The 20,409-nt window shown below is 32.2% G+C and overlaps 1 protein-coding gene across 1 annotated transcript in view; it reads right to left on the reverse strand.

Annotated features, from left to right (window-relative positions):
- Nucleotides 1–14,214, reverse strand: part of LOC124539077 (NGFI-A-binding protein homolog) — a 39,273-nt gene extending 25,059 nt beyond the window's left edge. Inside the window, exon 1 of the mRNA XM_047116400.1 lies at nucleotides 14,112–14,214. Within this exon, the coding sequence (XP_046972356.1) occupies nucleotides 14,112–14,214 (103 nt within the window). The remainder of the gene's footprint in view (nucleotides 1–14,111) is intronic.
- Between the last annotated feature and the right edge of the window lie 6,195 nt (nucleotides 14,215–20,409).

The following is a 20,409-nucleotide window of genomic DNA, read 5'->3' on the forward strand; positions in this document are numbered from 1 at the left end:
ACATTTTATTGCCAGCCGTAAAAAAAATTAAGTGATTTTAAAATCGATATAATCGTTAACGCAAAAAATCGATGTTTCCGAACGAGCTTTACTGGTTTTGCAAAACTACATATGGGAGCTCAGTAAAAAGTTGAAGTTATATGATCATAATCTGTGTCCCCGTTAAAAGTTTACACCAAGCTCGATATATTTTATCCCAATCGTTTTGTTTTTAAACTGCAATAAACTTCATTAATGACATATAGTAAGAAACTCGATAAATCAAATTAAACTAAATAAAAGTCGGAGTAACGATCATTTTTTCCTAACATCATCCTCCTGCCCTTATCCCAATATTATTTGGGGTCGGCGCAGCATGTCTTCTCCTTCCATACTTCTCTGTCAGACGTCATCTCACAAGTAACATTATTTCTAACCATATCCTCTTTCACACAATCCATCCATCGTTTCCTTGGTCGTCCCCTCTATATCCGTCCACATCCATGCTCAAGGCTTTTCTCACAATATGTTCCTCACTTTTTTCTAACATAGGTAAGCAAATGAGCCACTTGATGGTGAGTGGTCACATTGGCACCGTCAGATATATTAATATCTAGCGATCCAACGCGGCTTCTCACGGGTGCAATACTGATACGACATCACATTAGAAACTTCTAAAATTATCAGTGTTTCTTTACATACACATCAGTCTCTCTATTAAAGAAAAGCATCACAATCCGTTGCATTATTTTAAAGATCTAAGCATACATAGGGACAGACAGCGGTAAGCGACTTTGTTTTATACTGTGTAATGATTAGTTAGCCAGTGCCCAACCAATGTTTTGTTAAATATGTTATGTCATATTTTATAAAGCACTCAAGTTGTATTTCAAGTTTAATGCGTCACCTATCTTACGAACTAAGGTGTTATGTTCCTGTATACCAGCTCCATCACCCTTCACACCGGGACACAACTATAGACATGATACCATAAATATTGACGATGGAACATCTGATGAGTGTGACTACCCAGACGGGCTTGCACAAACCTCCAATTGATTACATTTTTGAACTTCATTTACAAGTTTCTGTATTGGAATAATAAGAATAATATAGTATCCAATAAAACGTACAATCAGTTAACTAAATCACTGAACTAATTTAAGAATACTGAAATCCTTGCTCTTTCTAACGTTTCATTACATATAGTTAACATATTTCAAATTTTCAGACTCCAAGCTGCTACTGAGACTTTCGGCTGAAAAACCTGAACATTTTTCATCGGCCTGATCTGCTTTGACCTTGTAATCTACGTCATTATATCAAATACTTAGACTAACGAGGCAGACATAAACATTGTATGCAAATTTTAATGAATGTTTTATATAATTCTGACTTCTTGATTTTTACCTGTATGTACATAAAAAGTGTCTTAGAAAAAATCTTTATTACTGTCTCAGGATTTTATTCAAATCAATCGATTAGCTTCCGTATGATTCATTAATTTTATCTTAACAGATTAAATAAGCATACAAAACCTAATCCTTGTATTTTGTGTCATTTTAATAACGCTTTATTATAATAGAAGTTTAAATGATAGTTCGCTTCATAAGGATCAGTAGTTAGTTAGTTAAATTAATTGTGTACAATAATTATGTATATAATACACCAGTTTTAAACCTTTATTTTTTATCGATTGCATGCTGGCAACACCGTTTCATTTTAAACTATATCGTTTACCCTAAATTCATAATTTAAAATTATAACGTTACACACATTTACAATTTACTAAAACATGACTCAAACCGATATTATATAATGTTATTTATTATATTCTCATTATGATTGACGCGACCCAGTTTCAGAACGTTCACAAACTGGCTTTGACTGGCAAGAACTAAAAAGTAAACATTCTGTTCCTAGACGTAAAAAAAATTCTAAAATGACAGCGCGCGAAAATGTCGTCGGGGAAAAATTGGCGATGCGACCGACGAAATTAACATGACGTTCGCGATTCGGCGCTAGCCGCCTATTATAAATAATTAATGATTCCGCCCGCTCTTATGCACGATAAAATGCCATTACGGTTTTCATCGGGGTTTTGCAAAAAACATCGAAAACCGCCGTCGTCCGAACCCGTCCCGGCAAAAAACGCGCTTAAAAGACTGCGCGGGCATCGCTAAAATTCTCGCGATTTCTTATTGCCGCCCGGTCATTTGACTCCGACCATTATGTGTGGAATTAACAACGGTAAAAAAAAAATACCGATTCGATAAAGGTATATTTGTGCTGTCGGCGACAGTTTTTGTATTATTATCAATGAGGAGTATATGGCGAGGGCGCAAAGCCAGACATAATTGTGACTATAAATATTGCGCTCATGAAAATTCAGCCATGCATTATCGATGGCGAATATCTGAAAAACTTGAAATCGTTCCCTGATATAACATTACGCATTCACGATAGACCGTTTAAAACCTATCGTTGAATCTTCACTTGCTTTCATAAAAAGCCAGTCGCTTTGAATCATTTCTGTTTTTTTCGAACGCGTCAAATGGAACGTTTTAATATTTGAAATGACAGATGCGTCACTCAGACGAGCCTGATCCGAACGGACTGTGGAACAGACAATAAAAAGCGGCTACCGCAAGACAATTAAATACGATTTGCATATTCACACAACGGCAAACGGCATTGTTAAATAAGCAAACTCGAGAAGTACAAAAGACTTGAAAAAATATTCAACAAAAACTCGGACTACCTATGTTGCACTGTTTACTGATGCATCTTTGCTTATCCGTTCGCTTTTAAAATCTTATGGCGTTTCGAAAAAACTTTATTATCATTGAAATAAAGGAAATCATAACAATGGCGACTAGACAAACCTTATAATATAATGTTAAATTAATTGATTTAAGATTTATGTTCGCCTAATCACATATAGTAAAATAATATCTTAATTAAATATAATCACTGTAAATATTAGTTCCAAATTATATTCAGAATTTATGGTCGTAGTCAACATTGCATATTTTATCTTTAAACACGTAAACAAGCTTATCGTCGAGAATGGTGTATAGTTACTTCGTATTAGTCCACTATACATACTTTTTTGTATTTTAATTAAACTAATATACATATTTTACTATTACAATGTCGAGTGACGCCAGGGATTTTAAGTCTGTAGAACCAAGACATCATAGATCTCATTGTGTGACAGTATTTTTAAAATGATTATAATCTTTTATTACTTATTGTTAATTTACTAATCAATTTATTGTAAAGATAGTTTTGTAAGCAGTTTTCGCTACTTCTGAAGAACAGAGGTGGGATGCTGTTTATCAAGTCTATCTGTTTATCCAGACTTGACTTACACTAGCATCCCATCCCAGGTGATGTTCGCGTGTAATCCGCTGCAGATCAACTAACATATTATCAGTTCATCTCAATCGAATCGTACCGTAAACGCTGTTCAATCATAAACATATTCTACAAAAGCAACCATTGTCAAATCCTATGTTTTAATTATGAAAACTTAAATATGTAGTGTAGTTTACAGAGATCTGTAATAATATAATAATTATTATTGGACTTATATTGTATATGGATATATATATTATCTGTGTATTTATTTATCTGTCCCCTCGAGTGACACACATCGCGAAAAGCGCGGGAATATAAAATATATGATTTGGGAGCGGGTGCAGACGGTGTGTGTGTGTGTGTGTGATATTTATGTATAATATATATTTATATGTAACTTGTAAACCGATCTTACAATCATATATGTGAACATTACATGTAGTATTATAATTATTTGTGACCACTCTTTTGAATTTAGACAAGAGTTGAAAATATCCATTTTAAAATTATAAATGTGAATGTAATTCTCTCCGTCTGTCTGTCGCCCTTTCACGATCAAATCGCTAAACCGAATTTGATGAAATTTGGTATGAAGCAAACTTGAAATCCAAAAAAACAACATAGACTACTTATTTTAACATATGACAACCTCCACCCTTATATGTGTCCGAAGCCACGGGCTACTACTAGTTCGTATATAAATCGAATTGTTTTTTTTTTTATTTATAAAAATTAAAAGTAACAGCTTGTAACTTCCCACTGCTGGCATAAGACCTCCTCTTCCATTAAGGAGAGGATTTGTTCACGCTATTCCAATGCGGGTTGGTGGAATACACATGTGGCGGAATTTCTATGAAATAGACACATGCAAGTTTCCTCACGATTATTTCCTTCACCGCCGAGCACGAGATGAATTATAAACACAAATTAAGCACATATATAAAATGGTGCTTGCCTGGGTTCGAACATGCAATCATCGGTTAAGATGCACGCGTTCTAACCACTGGGGCATCTCGGCTCGTACCATAAAAATGATGAGATGACAATTACAGTAAGGCAACTATCGACAGACGTTAGGTCTGTAAAAAGAATTAATTACCATTCACGTTACCAATGCGCCTACAACCTTAGGAACTAAGGTTACAAAATAGTTATTATATTGATCTTTAAGACTTAAGAAAATAGCCTAAAAAATGAGTAAGACATATTTTTTAAGACTGTCGTGCGAAATGGCGTAAAATTTTAAAAGCAATCTACATAATATGCAGATTATTCCATCCTTCTATTAAGGGTGAGGTGAGTTTCGGATCGAATTAAAAACCATTTTTTTAGTTTAACTATTTTCCGCTCATTAGGGTATCTCTATAACAGATAAAACTAGCGACCCGCCCTGTCTTCGCAAGGGTCCAATGCTGATACTAAATATACTACAGAATTTTGTTATTTACGACATCACATTACAAACTTATCTATCAACTTATCTAAAATTATCAGAGCTTCTTAACTGTATCGTCCGTGTATTATATAGATAATCCTTCTTCATGAATCACTGTTACAAAAAACCGCATCAAAATCCGTTGAGTAATTTTTTTTTAGATCTTTATCTAGACATACATAGCGACAAACAGCGCTGCGTTAATCGACTTTGTTTAATGCTATGTAATGATAATTAAATTATAATTTTCTGTAATGTTTATCTATGATTTTTAACCAACACCAAAGATTATGTTAAATTTTCCAGGGATTGTAGTTTATAGAATGCAATATCAATTAAATACTGAAGAGTAACTAGTGAGTTTCTTGCCGGTTCTTCTCGGTAGAATTTACTTCCCGAACCGGTGGTTCACTTAATTGTAAAATGTCGATTCAAAAGTGCTTGTAAAAGCCTACTTTAATAAAATTTATTTTGATTTGATTTTTGATTTTAATATGTATAATATAGTCGATAAACATCGTACCGGAAAGTCCTTTGCCCAGCGCTGGGACATAACCCCACAATAAGTTGACCACACACATAAAATTGTCATGAATATTTCTATAAAAACAATCAATACAAAGTTACCGGCGACTCCTTAACCCATTCTTGAAGAGGCTCCGAGCCGTCTGTCCGCAAAAAACTTATACACGAGTAAAGCACTGGAGCTTAATAGAAGTCCGCACGCTTTTAAAATGGGTTCTTTTTTACTAATAAATAAATTTAAAACTTATTAAAACATTTGTTAATAATTAAACTATATCGTATAACATATATATAGGTACATGATTATGTGGTATCCGCAGTTTTGTTCACGTTTGGAGATCAAGCTTGATTCATACAAAATTTAATAAAAATCGATTTAGCATTTATAATATGTATTAATATTGATAAATGAGCTTGAAATTAATAGATTTTCATTATATATTATGTTTTTGTACATTATTATTTAATGTTTATGTGTGATATCTATACAATACGAGGTTTTATTGCCTTAATTTCAATCTTTTAAATAAATAGAACTAAATGACTTTCTATCCTTGTCTAAGTCACACAGAAGATAGAAATTTGTTTGATGGGGTTTCATTGTATGTACGTAAATAAAAATTTAGTACTTTTTGTTATTCAACTTAAAAATTATAATATAATGAATTTGCGTAATAAAAACAGTTACAGAAATAATTTGTTTCTTTAAATTTTGCATTATTTAAATACTTTTGACAGACGTAGCGAATATAATTACTAAAAATATCATAGATTATATTAAAAACAACATAGTATCAATACTTTTTTTTTTAATTTATTGCCGTCGTAATTATTCTGCCAGCACAAACAAAAACTTATTTGCTTATAAACATATACAATAGACTATCACTTATCGAAATATATATTTTTTAAATATTTCAAATATCATAAATAAATAAATTTAAATTAATTCCTTGCATCATGGTTTTATAAAACCAACATTGGTATAATGTTATGCAATTTATATTTATAAGGCAACACAGAGCAGACAATCGCATCGATGCGAACATTTTTTTGCAATAATACAGTATATTTTAAATTAATATCATTGATACTAAAATATCATTTTAATTAATTATACTTTATATATTTGCGTACTTATTTGCCATTTTTAAATGGCGAAAAAGAGTAACTACTAAGTTTCTTGTCGGTTCTTCTCGGTAGAACTTTCCGAACCGATAGTAGCATTATTAGAATAGTTGTTAAATGACGATTTAAAAGTGCTTGTAAAAGCCTACTTGAATAAAGTATAATTTAATTTGATTTGATTTGACGTTAATACGTACAAATTTTATAATTCAACTTGGCATTGAAATGTCATATTACTTTTTAAATTTTAACCACAGATAAATAATGAAATGCCAATATCAAAATTAAATCATACTTTTGTATCTATTTAACCTTTTAAACGAAATCCATTAAAATATCTCAAATAACATACGGAACACTGCGTAGACGCTTCGCTCTTTATGGTTTTTTTTATCGTCCGCCATTTTGTTTCGTGTTTTTCAGGCATAGGTTTATAAAGCGAGGCATGATTTGTTTTTGTCGGTTGCATTTTATAAAATATTTACATAACATTTCTTTTCCCCGTTCGTACGAAGTCGAGAAAAAAGTTACATTCGCCTTAAATAAATATTATTAAACGCAAAAAAATATAATTATCGTAACTAAATAGCGAGGTTATTATATAAAACTTGTTTTTTCTATGGTTATTGGAAAAAAATGACTATTAAATAACATAATTTATTTCTATGAAATCCAATCAAAATAAATGAATGTGAAAAACTTACACGAAATATAAGTCCAAAAAGTTATTTTTAATTGTTATTCTTTTAGTGTGTTTATGTCATAATTTTTGAGGTTTTCATACAAATAGCTGACTCCATATTTAAAATAAAAAAACTGTTTCCTATGCAAAGATAACACACTTTTATGCCAAAGTCAATTTACCGTGCTTGATCAGCAAACGGTTTAACACGCAAACTATTGCATTTTTTTAAATATAATTATAACTTAATAAAAAAATTATGAAGTCATTTCATTTGTAAATGTAAACAATGTGAATACGTTCTATGTAATGATGATATTATTATTTAAATATAAATATCAATTTTATTGAATCTTCTATAACTGAAAAAAAGATCCTTTTAAATAGGTTTTATATATTTAAAAAAAAATGAAATAAAGCCACGCGGCGGCCATTGTACAGAACCACCGCTACACTTGTGAGTGCATCTTTTTTGCTCTGCAGCATGTGAGCGTTGTTTTTCCCACATTTCCACGGTTTTTCCGATCTCCATACAGACTCCGGTTTTTGCGACGACTATTTGTACATCGACTAACCAGTTTTGATACTTTACGTTCAGCTCTAGGATACGCGAATCGCTCTATTACAGTGATCGAACTATGGTTGATATTTATTGATCAAAAGTCATACTGTGTATTAATAGAACTTTATTATCTAAAATATGTTTAATTTACTTTATTCCAATTCATTTGTACCAACTCTATACCCTAAATTTTTTTTGTGTAACAATATAAATGTATTTTAGTTTTTAATTATATAGATTAATAATATCTGTTCGAGATTAATAAACTTAAGCAAATAGACTGATTACAGTATGAATACTCTCACATTCACGAAATAAACTTTATTAAAGTAGGCTTTCACAAGCACTTTTGAATCGTAGTTTTACAATTAAGTGAAGCTACCACCGTGAAGTAAACAATATACTTAATAATCTTAAACTGAAAACAATTCCCAAGCTTTTAAATATGGGATATTTGTTTAATAAAACTACTAGCTTATTAAGTATTATAATTATAATGTACTACTATAGGAAATTTATATTAAAAAAATGTATGTTACATATTATTAATATGAACTCAATATATACTTAAGAAAAATAACACAATAAATAACTGCTGCTACAGATTATATCTTACTATCTTTGTAAATAAATCAATTAACGACAACAATCAAGTATCAAGACGGTCTGATCCAGGCGTAGAAACATTAAGAAGCAGAGTGCCATACAAAAAGTCATCCTAAGACAAAGCGGCGGCCCCGATGGCGCAGAAAAACACAAATTACCTCGCAACGGCTTCGAATCCCATCGCATGTGATGGGAATTCTCTTTGTAACGTACCACGGAACTGTACAGTTCCATGGAAATGGCATTAATCTACGGACATACATACAAACTACAGTTAATTATAACAACGGATTTAATTGACGTTTTATCATTGATTGATTACAAAAAAAATGTTGGAAGTCAGTTTTAGTCGAAATTTTGGTAGTGAAATTAATTTATATATAATTAGTTAAGTTGATTAGTGTTGTATAATAAATAAAGATATATTAATCAAGATATATAATTCAAGATATATAATTCATATTAATCACGAACTGTCTGTCGTGTAAGTACATAGAAGAACTATTAGAAAATCTCATGTTAATCTAAAGTGCGTTTATATGGGCTCGAGTGGAATAATGGTCTATATCTATCGGTCTACGCGATACAAACCAATAAAGCCCTTAAGGGGCATAATTTCGTCGTCAAGAATCATCATCACATTTTAGTCAGTTTACACCAAACCTAAATGAATTAGACAACTAAACCTTCCTCTTGAATCAGTCCATACATTAGTGAAAATCGTATAAAAATCCTTTTGTTAATTGTTAAGTGTGTCGCGTTCGAACAGACAGACGCAGCGTAGAATCGTTTCTATAGTGTGACAATTAGTTATCGCCCGCGGTTTTGCTCGCGTTTTTGAGTGTTGGTTGTTATTTTTTTGGGAAAAAAATAGTCTATATCCTTTTTTTGGTGTTTCGAAAATCTAAGATTTATATAAACTGTCATCCTCTTAAAATTCCACCCCTAATTGGATAAATCCCCTTCGGAGTCGAATTTATCAAAATCCTTTCTTAGTGGATTCCTACGTTATTACATCTACTGCTGCAAATTTGAGCCCTACCCGTCCAATTTAGGCTGTGATAGATTAGGTCAGTCAGTCACCTTTGAGTTTGTATATAGATGTATCGATGGTATCCAAGCGTCGTGGCACTTCCATCGATCACTGCTCCGTGGCTAGTTCTATGTTTTTGTTTAATGTTTATCATTCGGAATTATGTCTCGTAAAAAACAGCCTGATTGTTGTAGGAAATGCAATGCGAACAAAAACATGCCTTTTCATTGGTTGCAATCGAGACTGTGTTTGCTAACTGCAGAATGTGACTTCGTCTGTTATTTATGGTTAGATTTTTTTTTTTTAATTTCAGCTATGACAAGCAGTTTGCCTCATTAAGCCTATGGTATTTAGTCATATTTAATTTGTGTTAGTCGCGACTTTTAGATAGATAGCTAGGTGGTAGAAGCGATCTCGAAAGAGATTAAGTATAGGAGGTCGGTCGGACCCTCAAGGCGTCACGGTAGCGTGCGTAAGCGATCCTGTGGCGCCCGCCGAAAGACGGAGAAGGTACCGCTGGTTTTTTAGTGGATATTCCAGTGTACCGGGGCGCACTACAGGGCACCGAGGACTCCCACATATACCTCCCCCCCCCCCACACATACATCCATCACGTGGGGGAAGAGCGTAGCGCGTTTTTCCAGCCAGAAAAACAAATGGTGGTCGATTGGAAAAGTATGACAGATTTTTTTACAGTGAAACTTCAAACCCCAATAACCAATAAAAGCAGGGAATGATGAATGAAGTGTTTAACCAAATTGGCGTCGTTTGACCTAATTGACACTTAGTGTCAAAATGTTCATTCAAAATACAGGCATTACAGACGGCGACGCAAGTTGCGGTAGGCGGTTCGTAATTGCCTTTGCGTTTATAAGGCAGGCTACATACACGCGACAAACCGGACACATTGGCGTAGTACTAATTCCACTAATATTTAAAATTCGTTGATGAGGATGCGTGAGAATGTAGAAAAATACTGAGTAACTTTTAATGAAACTTTAGAATAATATAGCTCATACATCAGAATACCCTATACAATAAGTAGGTATTAAGTAAGTGTAATAAAGAAACTTATTTACAAGCTAGTTTGCTTTGCTCTAAGAAATCGTAAGAGTTACACGAATATGTACTAATATTATAAAGAGGTAATTTATTTGTTTGTGTACAGAAGGTAATCTCCTGAACTAATGATGCAATTATATTTTTTTCCACAGGTAATAATATACGTTATGCCCAAGTGATATAGGCTGTTAATTATATTTACTTTATTCATATATAAACGTGTGAAGTCAAAGTGTCTAAGTCGCTAGTACGACATATTTGAGTTTAGTTCATTAATTTACAATCTGAGTCGACCAACGAAATTTCCCACTGTTGGTCTAAGGCCTCCTCCACCGCCGCGCACAAGATGAATTATAAACACAAATTAAGCACATATATATAGTGGTGCTTGCCTGGGTTTGAACCCGCAATCATCGCCTTTTATAGCGTTGTGTGTAAACGGCCTTACGCTTAATTGATTGTCAAACATACGGATCGAAAATAAGAAAAGAAATAAGTTCTAAAAAGAAACGACACAAGAAAAAAGGCGGGATATGTCTCCGTAGACAAGATATTAATCTATGCTAATATTATTTTAAGTAACTCTGTTATCTATGCTCGTATAAACAGCTGAAGTCTGAACCGATTTAGATGTATTTTGTTATAGTGATAGTTTGAGTCTCAGGGAAGATATAGGATACGAGTCTTTATTTAATTAACTCCTCAAGGGAATAAAATACTATGTGATAATGGTTAATAAGTTTGACGCACGTAAAGCCGCAGGTTTAGATAGTTTTGTATAAAAAAATCTGGATCATTTCGTATTCACTTGATGGTTTAATAGTAACATCGCGATTAAACAAATGCTTTCAAAGTATGAAGTATATGCTTTCGGCAATTATTTTTACATACCAAAAATTTCCTGTTGAAAAGTAAACAATCTAAAACTGTTTTGAATTACATTACTTAAACAACTGTGAACAGCAGGAAATTAGTTCGCCTAATACCATAAGGGATAAAGTAACAGTCTGTAGATTTCCCACTGCTGAGATAAGGCCTCCTCTTCCATTAAGGAGAGGGTTTGGAACATATTCCAATGCGGTTTGGTGGAATGCACATGTGGCAGAATTTCGATGAAATTAGACACATGCAGGTTTCCTGACGTTTTCCTTCACCGCCGAGCAGGAGAAGAATTATAAACACAAATTAAGCACATATATATAATGGTGCTTGCCTGGTTTTGAACCCGAAGTCACCGGTTAAGATGCACGAGTTCTTACGGGCCATGAGCTCTTATACTAGGTATAATCAATTGTATTTTTTTTGCGTGCCAGCGGTATACGTCACAAGACAAATATTACTCACATATTTGATAAAAATATAATCAAAACGTAACAAATGAATTACATTGTAAATTAAAAAGAAACTGATTAAAATAGAATCGTGTATGAACATTTTAGAGGCTATATATATGCCCCATATCATTAAACCATATAAAATATGAATAAATTTAACAATGACCGCATCGCGTTCAAGATATTATAAACAAAAGTATATAAGTCAATGAAACAGAACGCAAATACTGTCATTGCCTTTTTTTCTACATATGAACAAAAGCTAGAGTCCACAGTTATTCTGCCAAACTGTATATCTATATTTATTCATTTTAATAAGTATAAATTATGATAGCTTGAGTAGGTTTGAACAAGTTTGAGCAAAAATGTTTTAATAGTTAAAAAATATGTATTTTCAATGTTGTTTTTTGTCTGATATGTTTAATGAAGTCATTATGAAATGATAACGTTATTGTTTAGTAATATTTAAAAACAATGTCAACAATAAAATTATAAACATTTTTAATAATTCTTACAGCGTTAATGTCTATGGGCGATGGTGACCACTTACCATCAGGTGGCCCATATGCTCGTCCGCCAACCTATACCATAAAAAAAAAAAAAAAAAAAATCTTCAAAATCAATAATACTACTTGTAAATTATTGTAAAATATTATGTCAACATCAAATATACACATAACACAAGATAAGAAATAAATCAGTTTAAATTTGGAATCTTTTAGTATTGGATTTGAAATGTTTGGATTATATTTGCAATAATAATGCTAAAAAACGTAACGATAACATTTTACTTTAACTTTTTTTTCTTAATTTGACATTATGCTTTTGACATTTGATAAATAAAAAACTATACAAATTTGAATTGTCATTTTTTTTCGTCACTTAACGTTTTAAATGCGAGCACTTCAATTCTCCTTTATTAACATTAGTATTGACAATTCGACAAAAAATAAATTACACTCCTTGATGGAATTCATTAATTGATCATTCCATGGCACACAATTAATTTGCAAAGGTGCTAAATACCAAAGTAAATTTCTTTATTTATTCCAATGTCTAAAAATACAACTAGTTCGAACGAGTTCATTTTTTGATCCGAATTTGGTATTCGCCTTATATATAAATGATAGAATTTATAAATTATGTTTTAATCTATTATAGAATGGGGCGAAGAAAAATATATTATGACCTTTATTTATCTTTGGGAATATATTGTTTCTATAATATTATGTTATTAGTATTGTTCAGACCCATCTGCGGAAACACCCTTATTCAACCATCAAAAAGCAATAAAAATATTTTACATTAGCTGTAGTTACAGGCACAGTGGTCTCTTACATACCGTAGCAGTCTGTTTAGGAATTAGGGTATACATTCTATATTAAACTTCAGACCTTTGTTTTAGATTAAAAAAAAAAAGTCTCGACTCGACGAATACGTAACATTCGAATATGGAACATCGATATCGCTAGTATACTCATTGAGTTATTTAATTACGCATGCTTATGATATTCAAAAAAAAAAAAACATTTTATATTTATAATCTGCATTTTTAAGTCCAAATTTAAACGAAACTATAATAAAGATATACGATTAAATTTCAATTCAAATTGAGATCATATCTTGAGTTTTAGAATTCGAATTTCCGATTATCTTGTAACTAATTAATATTCATCGCATAGAACAAATTAAACATACCATAATGTTTAATTTACAAAGGTGAGAAATACTTCGATAATATCTTATTTATTCAATTCAAACTTGATCAATAGTAAAACTTATATCGTGTTTCCTTGGACAATATTTTTTTGTTATCTATAGCGTGTACTTTTTTTAATTGTATTCAGACTACGCAAAGAATTTTATGACACATGACAGATGTATATTGAATTAAAAAGTATAATAATTAATGTTGCAATGTCCAATAATCGGACCTTTTTTGTGAATGGGTAACCCATTATTTTTAAGTGTCACGTGTTTAATTATGAAAAGAAACAATTAAATACGTTCGAAGTGTAATTATTATTTAACCAAAGTTAGTTACTTTGGTGGAATACATGAAGAGATGTAATTAATTATACACAGTTACCTTACCAAAAGTATACTTGTATTTTGTTAACTTTATTACTATTTATTTTTCTTCAAATAGTTATTATAGAATAAGTATATCTATATATTAATTTAAGTCTTTTATTTTTATCTTTTGTACATTAGTTTTATTAGTTTGACTTAAAAAATAATTTGCATAATTAAGAAGAAGAAATAAGATAGTTATTGTAATATTCAAAAAGGTAAGATCAGTAAGACGAGTTCTTGCTCATTACCAGTTATTTAAAATGACTCTATTTTTTGGTTTTAATTAACTTTAAATAATAACTTGTTTTAACAATATTGTGACTTACTGGTCCCATTCACGTTACGACCGATGATCTTATTGGACCCGTTCGGTTGCGCGGGGGTGTGCGGGGGAGCACCCCGTCCCGTATCCTCGCCTGGACTCTCCATATCTCCCTTCTCACTCGCACACATTAACCCGCCAATTACAAACTTCACTATTACTCAATAATATATCATTATCATAAGTAAAATAGATAACACTGGCTAGAAAAGAAAAAAAATTAAATAAAAAAAAAAAAATGAGAACTGTCAAGCGCGTTCCGATTGGAATTCCCGCGCTCTCGTGTTCGGTGTTTCGGATAGTCGCAGTGACGTGTACGTAATGAAGTGCGCGTCGCGACTGAACGCATCGGGCCGCGGTGGAGCCCTAGCTGTCATGCCGGTGCAGCTGCATCGCCCCGCCCAGCACCCCACAGCCCCTCCATGTGGCCCCACAATTTCCTTGCCCTCACTTACATAAAAAAGAACATAAAGGACCGAATTTTTGCTAATGTATGCCTTTGAGTCTTTATGTGAAGGGATCGAAAGGGTACGGGACGACGGCTCGAGTTTACAACTTTTTAAATTACTGTTGCGATATTTTCTAACTCAAATACTGTATCGAATAGAAATAACAAACATTCTTTAACAATATAAAAAAATATTATTTTGTAATTAAAAAACTCGATGGCATTATCCTGTAAGGTCTTGAACACATAATTTAATGTTTGTATTATTAAAAAAGTTACTTTAGTGTCTTTGTAGCTGAAAATTGCTTCGGCAATTACTGTATTTTTTTTTTCACAAAATGAAAGCAGGTAGACTCAAAATGCTTGTAACCTATATTTCAGTCTTAATACGCGTTTTTTGTAAACTCGCGGTACCGTTGGCGGCCGCCATTTTATAGGTTTTTTATAGTTTCCACGAACCCGTCGGTTTTGAGGCAGTGGAGAATTAAGCTTTTGCAAGCTGATTATCATTTTTAATTTATTTCGGCACGAACGATGTAAGGCGGCGTTTTAGTTTGCTGTTTTTATTTTTTATTTTATGATTAATTTTTATTTGAGGACCTATTATTACTTCGATCTTTGCGTGAAGATTTAAAACACGTATTAAAAAATAAAGAATAATTATAATGGAATATAAAACGGCTAACAGTGAAAGTAACGTTCCGATTACGTCATAAGATAAAAGAGTAAGCGTCTAGTTTCCCTCTTTTCGTAATGAAAATATTGAAAATGCTTGGTTACGTGTGAGGATTTTCATATGTCAAGAAGTTTTCCTTCTCCGAAGATCACGTGATAAATTATAAATACAAAATCATAAACCGACGTAGTATTTGTCCGAATAAAATTTATCATATGATTTAATTCGATTTAATACTCATCGTCGCACGTCTGTTGCAACCTTTGATTTGATTCTTTCTGGAGGTATCAGCTTATATCATATCTATTTCATAAATTAATTAGGGTATTGCTATTACTATTAAAAAAACTTAAAAAAACATTTGCAGTTGATTGGAATTCATAAAAAACTACATATTTTACATTACGAATTTGGGAGTTGAGTCGAAGACTTTATTACTCCGTTGGAATTATTCTATCCTCATAAGCATGAAACTAAATTTCAATTAAAAAAAAAAAACAAAAGAAATATTAATATTTCTTTATTCAAATTTCCACCAAAGATATTCCTTTAGGAATCACAGATTTTGTCCTCATAAAAATAATTAAAAAAAAAACTCTCTTCATGAACTAGATAGAGAATTATTTAACAAAAAGATAAATAATAGATTAATATAACTGTAACAGTGTACCGGTTCAATTGACATTTTTGTTTCTTTAATTGCTTTTGTTACATTGGCTACAGCCCACAGTTATTCAGCCAATGTTAATAAGTATTACCAAAAAGTATTTTTAAAAAAATGTTTAATTTATTGTCTATTACTGCGGTATATAATCGTAGATGGGTTTTAAGTTAGGCGAGCGTTAAACAAAATTTCCATAGCGTTGTCTATGACGTAATCTAATAATACTCACCCTTTCAAACGATTAAAACAGACATACCTATCTATAAACATAGGGATGAAATATTAAGTGGGGTTGTATACAGATGAAACTAGAAGAAACACTACTGTGTTAACTTTTATAGTTTCAATAATTTGAAACAAACATTAAAATATTAACATTTTTTATATTTTTTTAATTTTATATTTACTAAGCCATCAAATAATTTAGCAATTAAAATTTATAAATTAGTGGGTAATTGTCATTTCTCTCAAACTAATTTAGTGTTACTCTTTGAACCATTTTTGATTTAATTTATCGAGTAAAGATGCTGCCGACATATAGGCTGCCCATAAAAGCCCCTTAAAAATACTAGAATAAAAAAATAAAAAAGTTTCAATAACTGTCAAAAATATTCTCTTAAACATTCTACCTCGCTACTAATTAACTTAGGGTTTACTTAGAAGAATTTCGATCATTTCAAAACTTCAGAAATCACACACATTAAAATTACAAATACAAGTATATGCATATTTCTCTAATTTTATATAATCTTGTTTGTATTAAAGTAACAGCTTGTAGAGTACGGCTGGGCTAAGACCTCTCTATTTAAGCAGTTTTCGAGCTTATTCCACTGTATGTATATATTGGACAATGAATCACACAAAATTACAATAGTGTTTGTCTGTGTCAATTTGTCAACAGTATTTATTTGTCTGGGTTTGAACCCGCAATCTTCGGTTAATATAAATGCAATCCAACCACTGGTCATTAGCACACTGAACTCTCCTAAGATTCCTTCATTTGCGTTAATAATATAAAACAATTAGCTGGGACATTTTGTTTATAGTAATATTAATTTAATTTCTTAGCGGGAGGGCTCTGTGCAAGCCCGTCTGGGTAGGTACCCACTCACCAGTTATTCTACCGCCAAATAACAGTACTCAGTATTGTTGTGTTCCGGTTTGAAGGGTGAGTGAGCCAGTGTGACTACAGGCACAAGGGACATAACATCTTAGTTCCTAAGGTTGGTGGCACATTGACGATGTAAGGAATAGTTAATATTTCTTACAGCGTCATTGTCTATGGGTGATGGTGACCACTTACCATCAGGTGGCCCATATGCTCGTCCGCTAACCAATTCCATAAAAACAAACAATAGTAAAAACCGACGGACAATATCCTTATGTTGATATAATTAACAGAAACGAATTCACATGACAACAGTACGTGTTGTAGCGCCATCTAGCGGCGATTTTCAAAGTTTATTCTAGAAATTGACGACCTCCGTGGTCGAGTAGTGTGTGTGTGGTTTTCACGTACGACACTCTGAAGTCACGGTTTCGATTCCCGGCCGAGTCGTTCTAGAGTTTACTAGTTTTCTATGTTATCTTAGGTTTGGCTGTTTGTAGTACTGACTTTACTTCTGATTTTCAATGACACAAGTGCTTTAGCTACTTAAATTGGGATCAGAATAATCATTTTTATCGGTTTCATTTTTCAGAGCAGACATTTTTAACTTTGCCGTTTCGTAAATTCCAATCGTTTATAAAAAAAAAACATTGGTAAAAAAAGGCATATTATTCGATACAAGATTTTGTAGATGATAAAAAAGCTTGGAATTAATACTTGTTGAATTTCAATCAGGATACATTACATACATATATAATTGTATTTAACTAATATGATTGTATTTTTTAAATGTTGAAAAAGAGTAACTACTGAGTTTCTTGGCGGTTCTTCTCGGTAGAATCTACTTTCCGAACCGGTGGTAGCTTCACTTAATTGTTAAATGACGATTCAAAAGTGCTTGTAAAAGCCTACTTGAATATAGTTTATTTTGATTTTGATTTCTTTGTCATGTAATGTATGTGATGTTGTCCTAAATTTCCATGCAAAAATACTTTTCCGAACATTTCTATGTCAAACGATGACGATTTTTTTAAAATCTCAAACAGATCTCAATTTTATGTATATTTATAGTCATGTATATATTTAAGTGAAAGTGAAAATCTATAAATTTTCTGTATATTTCTTGAATAGTCATATTAATCTTGAGAATAGTTTGATTCAAGATAATGGCCACTACCTAGCCTCCTCCTACTCCAGGATGAAAAACTGGACGAGTCATCACTCGTTTCATCGAAACGATTCTATCCCATTTGATCAGCGAGATAAGAAAAACTATCCATATTAAAATACAAAGAAATTCTCGTATTTACCGATCGCCATTTATTTTTTTATTTGAGGCTGCGGACGAGCGAATGGGCCACCTGATGGTAAGTAATTGGCAATAAAAGAAATATTTACCATTCTTTACATCGCCAATGCGCCACCTTTGGCAGCCAACATGTTATCCCTTGTGTTTGTAGTTAACTGAGTGCCGTATATGCCCTTCAAACCGGAACACAACAATACTGAAAACTACTGCTAGGCGATTGAATATGTATATATAGGTGGTACCTATCCAAACACACTTGCACAAAGTTATCATTAAATGAAATAAAATAAAATTTCTTATTAATAAAATAGCCGTGATATTTTATAAATAATCATAATGTCTTCTTTTGCTAAGGTATTTAAGTTACGGTTTATGTTAAGTAGAATCATATGTTTATAATATAAATAAATAAATATTGGATAACATCACATACATTAATCTGATCCCAATGTAAACAGCTAAAGCACTTGTGTTAGGGAAAATCAGAAGTAACGACGGTACCATTTACACCCAGACCCAAGGCAATATAGAAAACAAAGGAATTTTCTACATCGAATTGTACGGGAATCAAACCCGGGACCTCGGAGTGAAAACCGGTGTACATGTTACTCGACCACGGAGGTCGTCAATATGCATTAGAACTATCAAATAATGATTATATGATTTATTTATTTGGGTCTCGATTTCTATTATGTAAAATACCTAAAATATGATATGATTTGTGAGATTATGATGATATAGCCCTAATAGATTTTGGCGATTTCGACATTCTAAACCTTGAATCAAATTATTCTCGAGATTAATCTATGATAAGACAATTCAAAAAACATACAGAAAAATGATAGATTTTCACTTTCACTAAAATATAACAATATATTTACATGACTATTTACTATAAATATACATAAAATTGATGTCTGTTTGAAATTAAAAAGGAAATTTCGTCATCGTAGAAATGCTCGACTACATGTAAGACATATTAAATTCAATATCTATTCACACATTCAGCAAAAATCAAATCACTAACCAACTGTTTCACGAGCCTTCTGACAGTTGTGCGTTTTCCCGCGCGGAAACATTGTTACTGCGATTTTTCGAATGATAAAACCAAATACATGCATCCAATATAATATCTTACTGACCCAAATTTTGACGGTGTTTGACCCTTGGACCTCGGGATCTGCGACCATATAAGACGCTACGATAGCAATGAAGCAGCATTTTGTACCTTGGAAAAATTACAAAAACCTATAATTAAAATTGCTACTGTTAGACCAACAACAACAGCCGAGATGACCTAGTGCATCTTAACCGGTGATTGCGGGTTCAAACCCAGGCAAATTTATATTTATATTAATAATTCAGTGTGGAAACCTGCATGTGAGGAAACTTTCCTGTGTTTAATTTCAAAGAAATTCTGCCACGTATGAATCCACATACCCGCAATAGCGTGGTGGAATATGTTCCAAATCTTCTCTTCAAAGGGAGAGGAAGCCTTAGCTCAACAGTGTGAAATTTACGAGTTGTTGATGACCAACAACATAGGCCTGGGTAAACTAGCTGATAATATCTTGCTGAAATAAGTATATTTAAAGTCAGTGCTCACCCAAATATGAACCCATGATCTTCCAACAAGATATTTATACACTGAGCTGAGCCAAGTCTTATTAGTATTAAAGTTTATGTTTTTTAAAGGAATTGGATATTTTACATTTTTTTATTTAAATCCTTTCATTCTTCGTTCATTAATCATTTAGGGCTGTGTATGTAAATATTAATTATAATACTTACACTGAAAAATTTTTTCTTGAATTGAAAACTAAACAAACTACACTTAGGTACAATTTGGTCTTACAAATATACACATTAACAATATAAGATCGAACCATAAAACAGAAAACAATATTTTTATAACTCAGCATAGACAACACGTTTTTTTTTTTCATCATTAACTCCGAACGTAAAGTTTTTCCCGCGGTTTCCACAAAAAGCTATGTTCCCACAGTACGAGTGGCCGTTAGTTGATCATCATATCGACATATTTCCAGCTAACAGCTAGCCTCAGACAACCTTTCACCGGCTCAAGGAAAAACCAAA

The sequence above is a fragment of the Vanessa cardui genome, chromosome 21 (genome assembly GCF_905220365.1).
Source record: "Vanessa cardui chromosome 21, ilVanCard2.1, whole genome shotgun sequence".
NCBI lineage: Eukaryota > Metazoa > Arthropoda > Insecta > Lepidoptera > Nymphalidae > Vanessa > Vanessa cardui.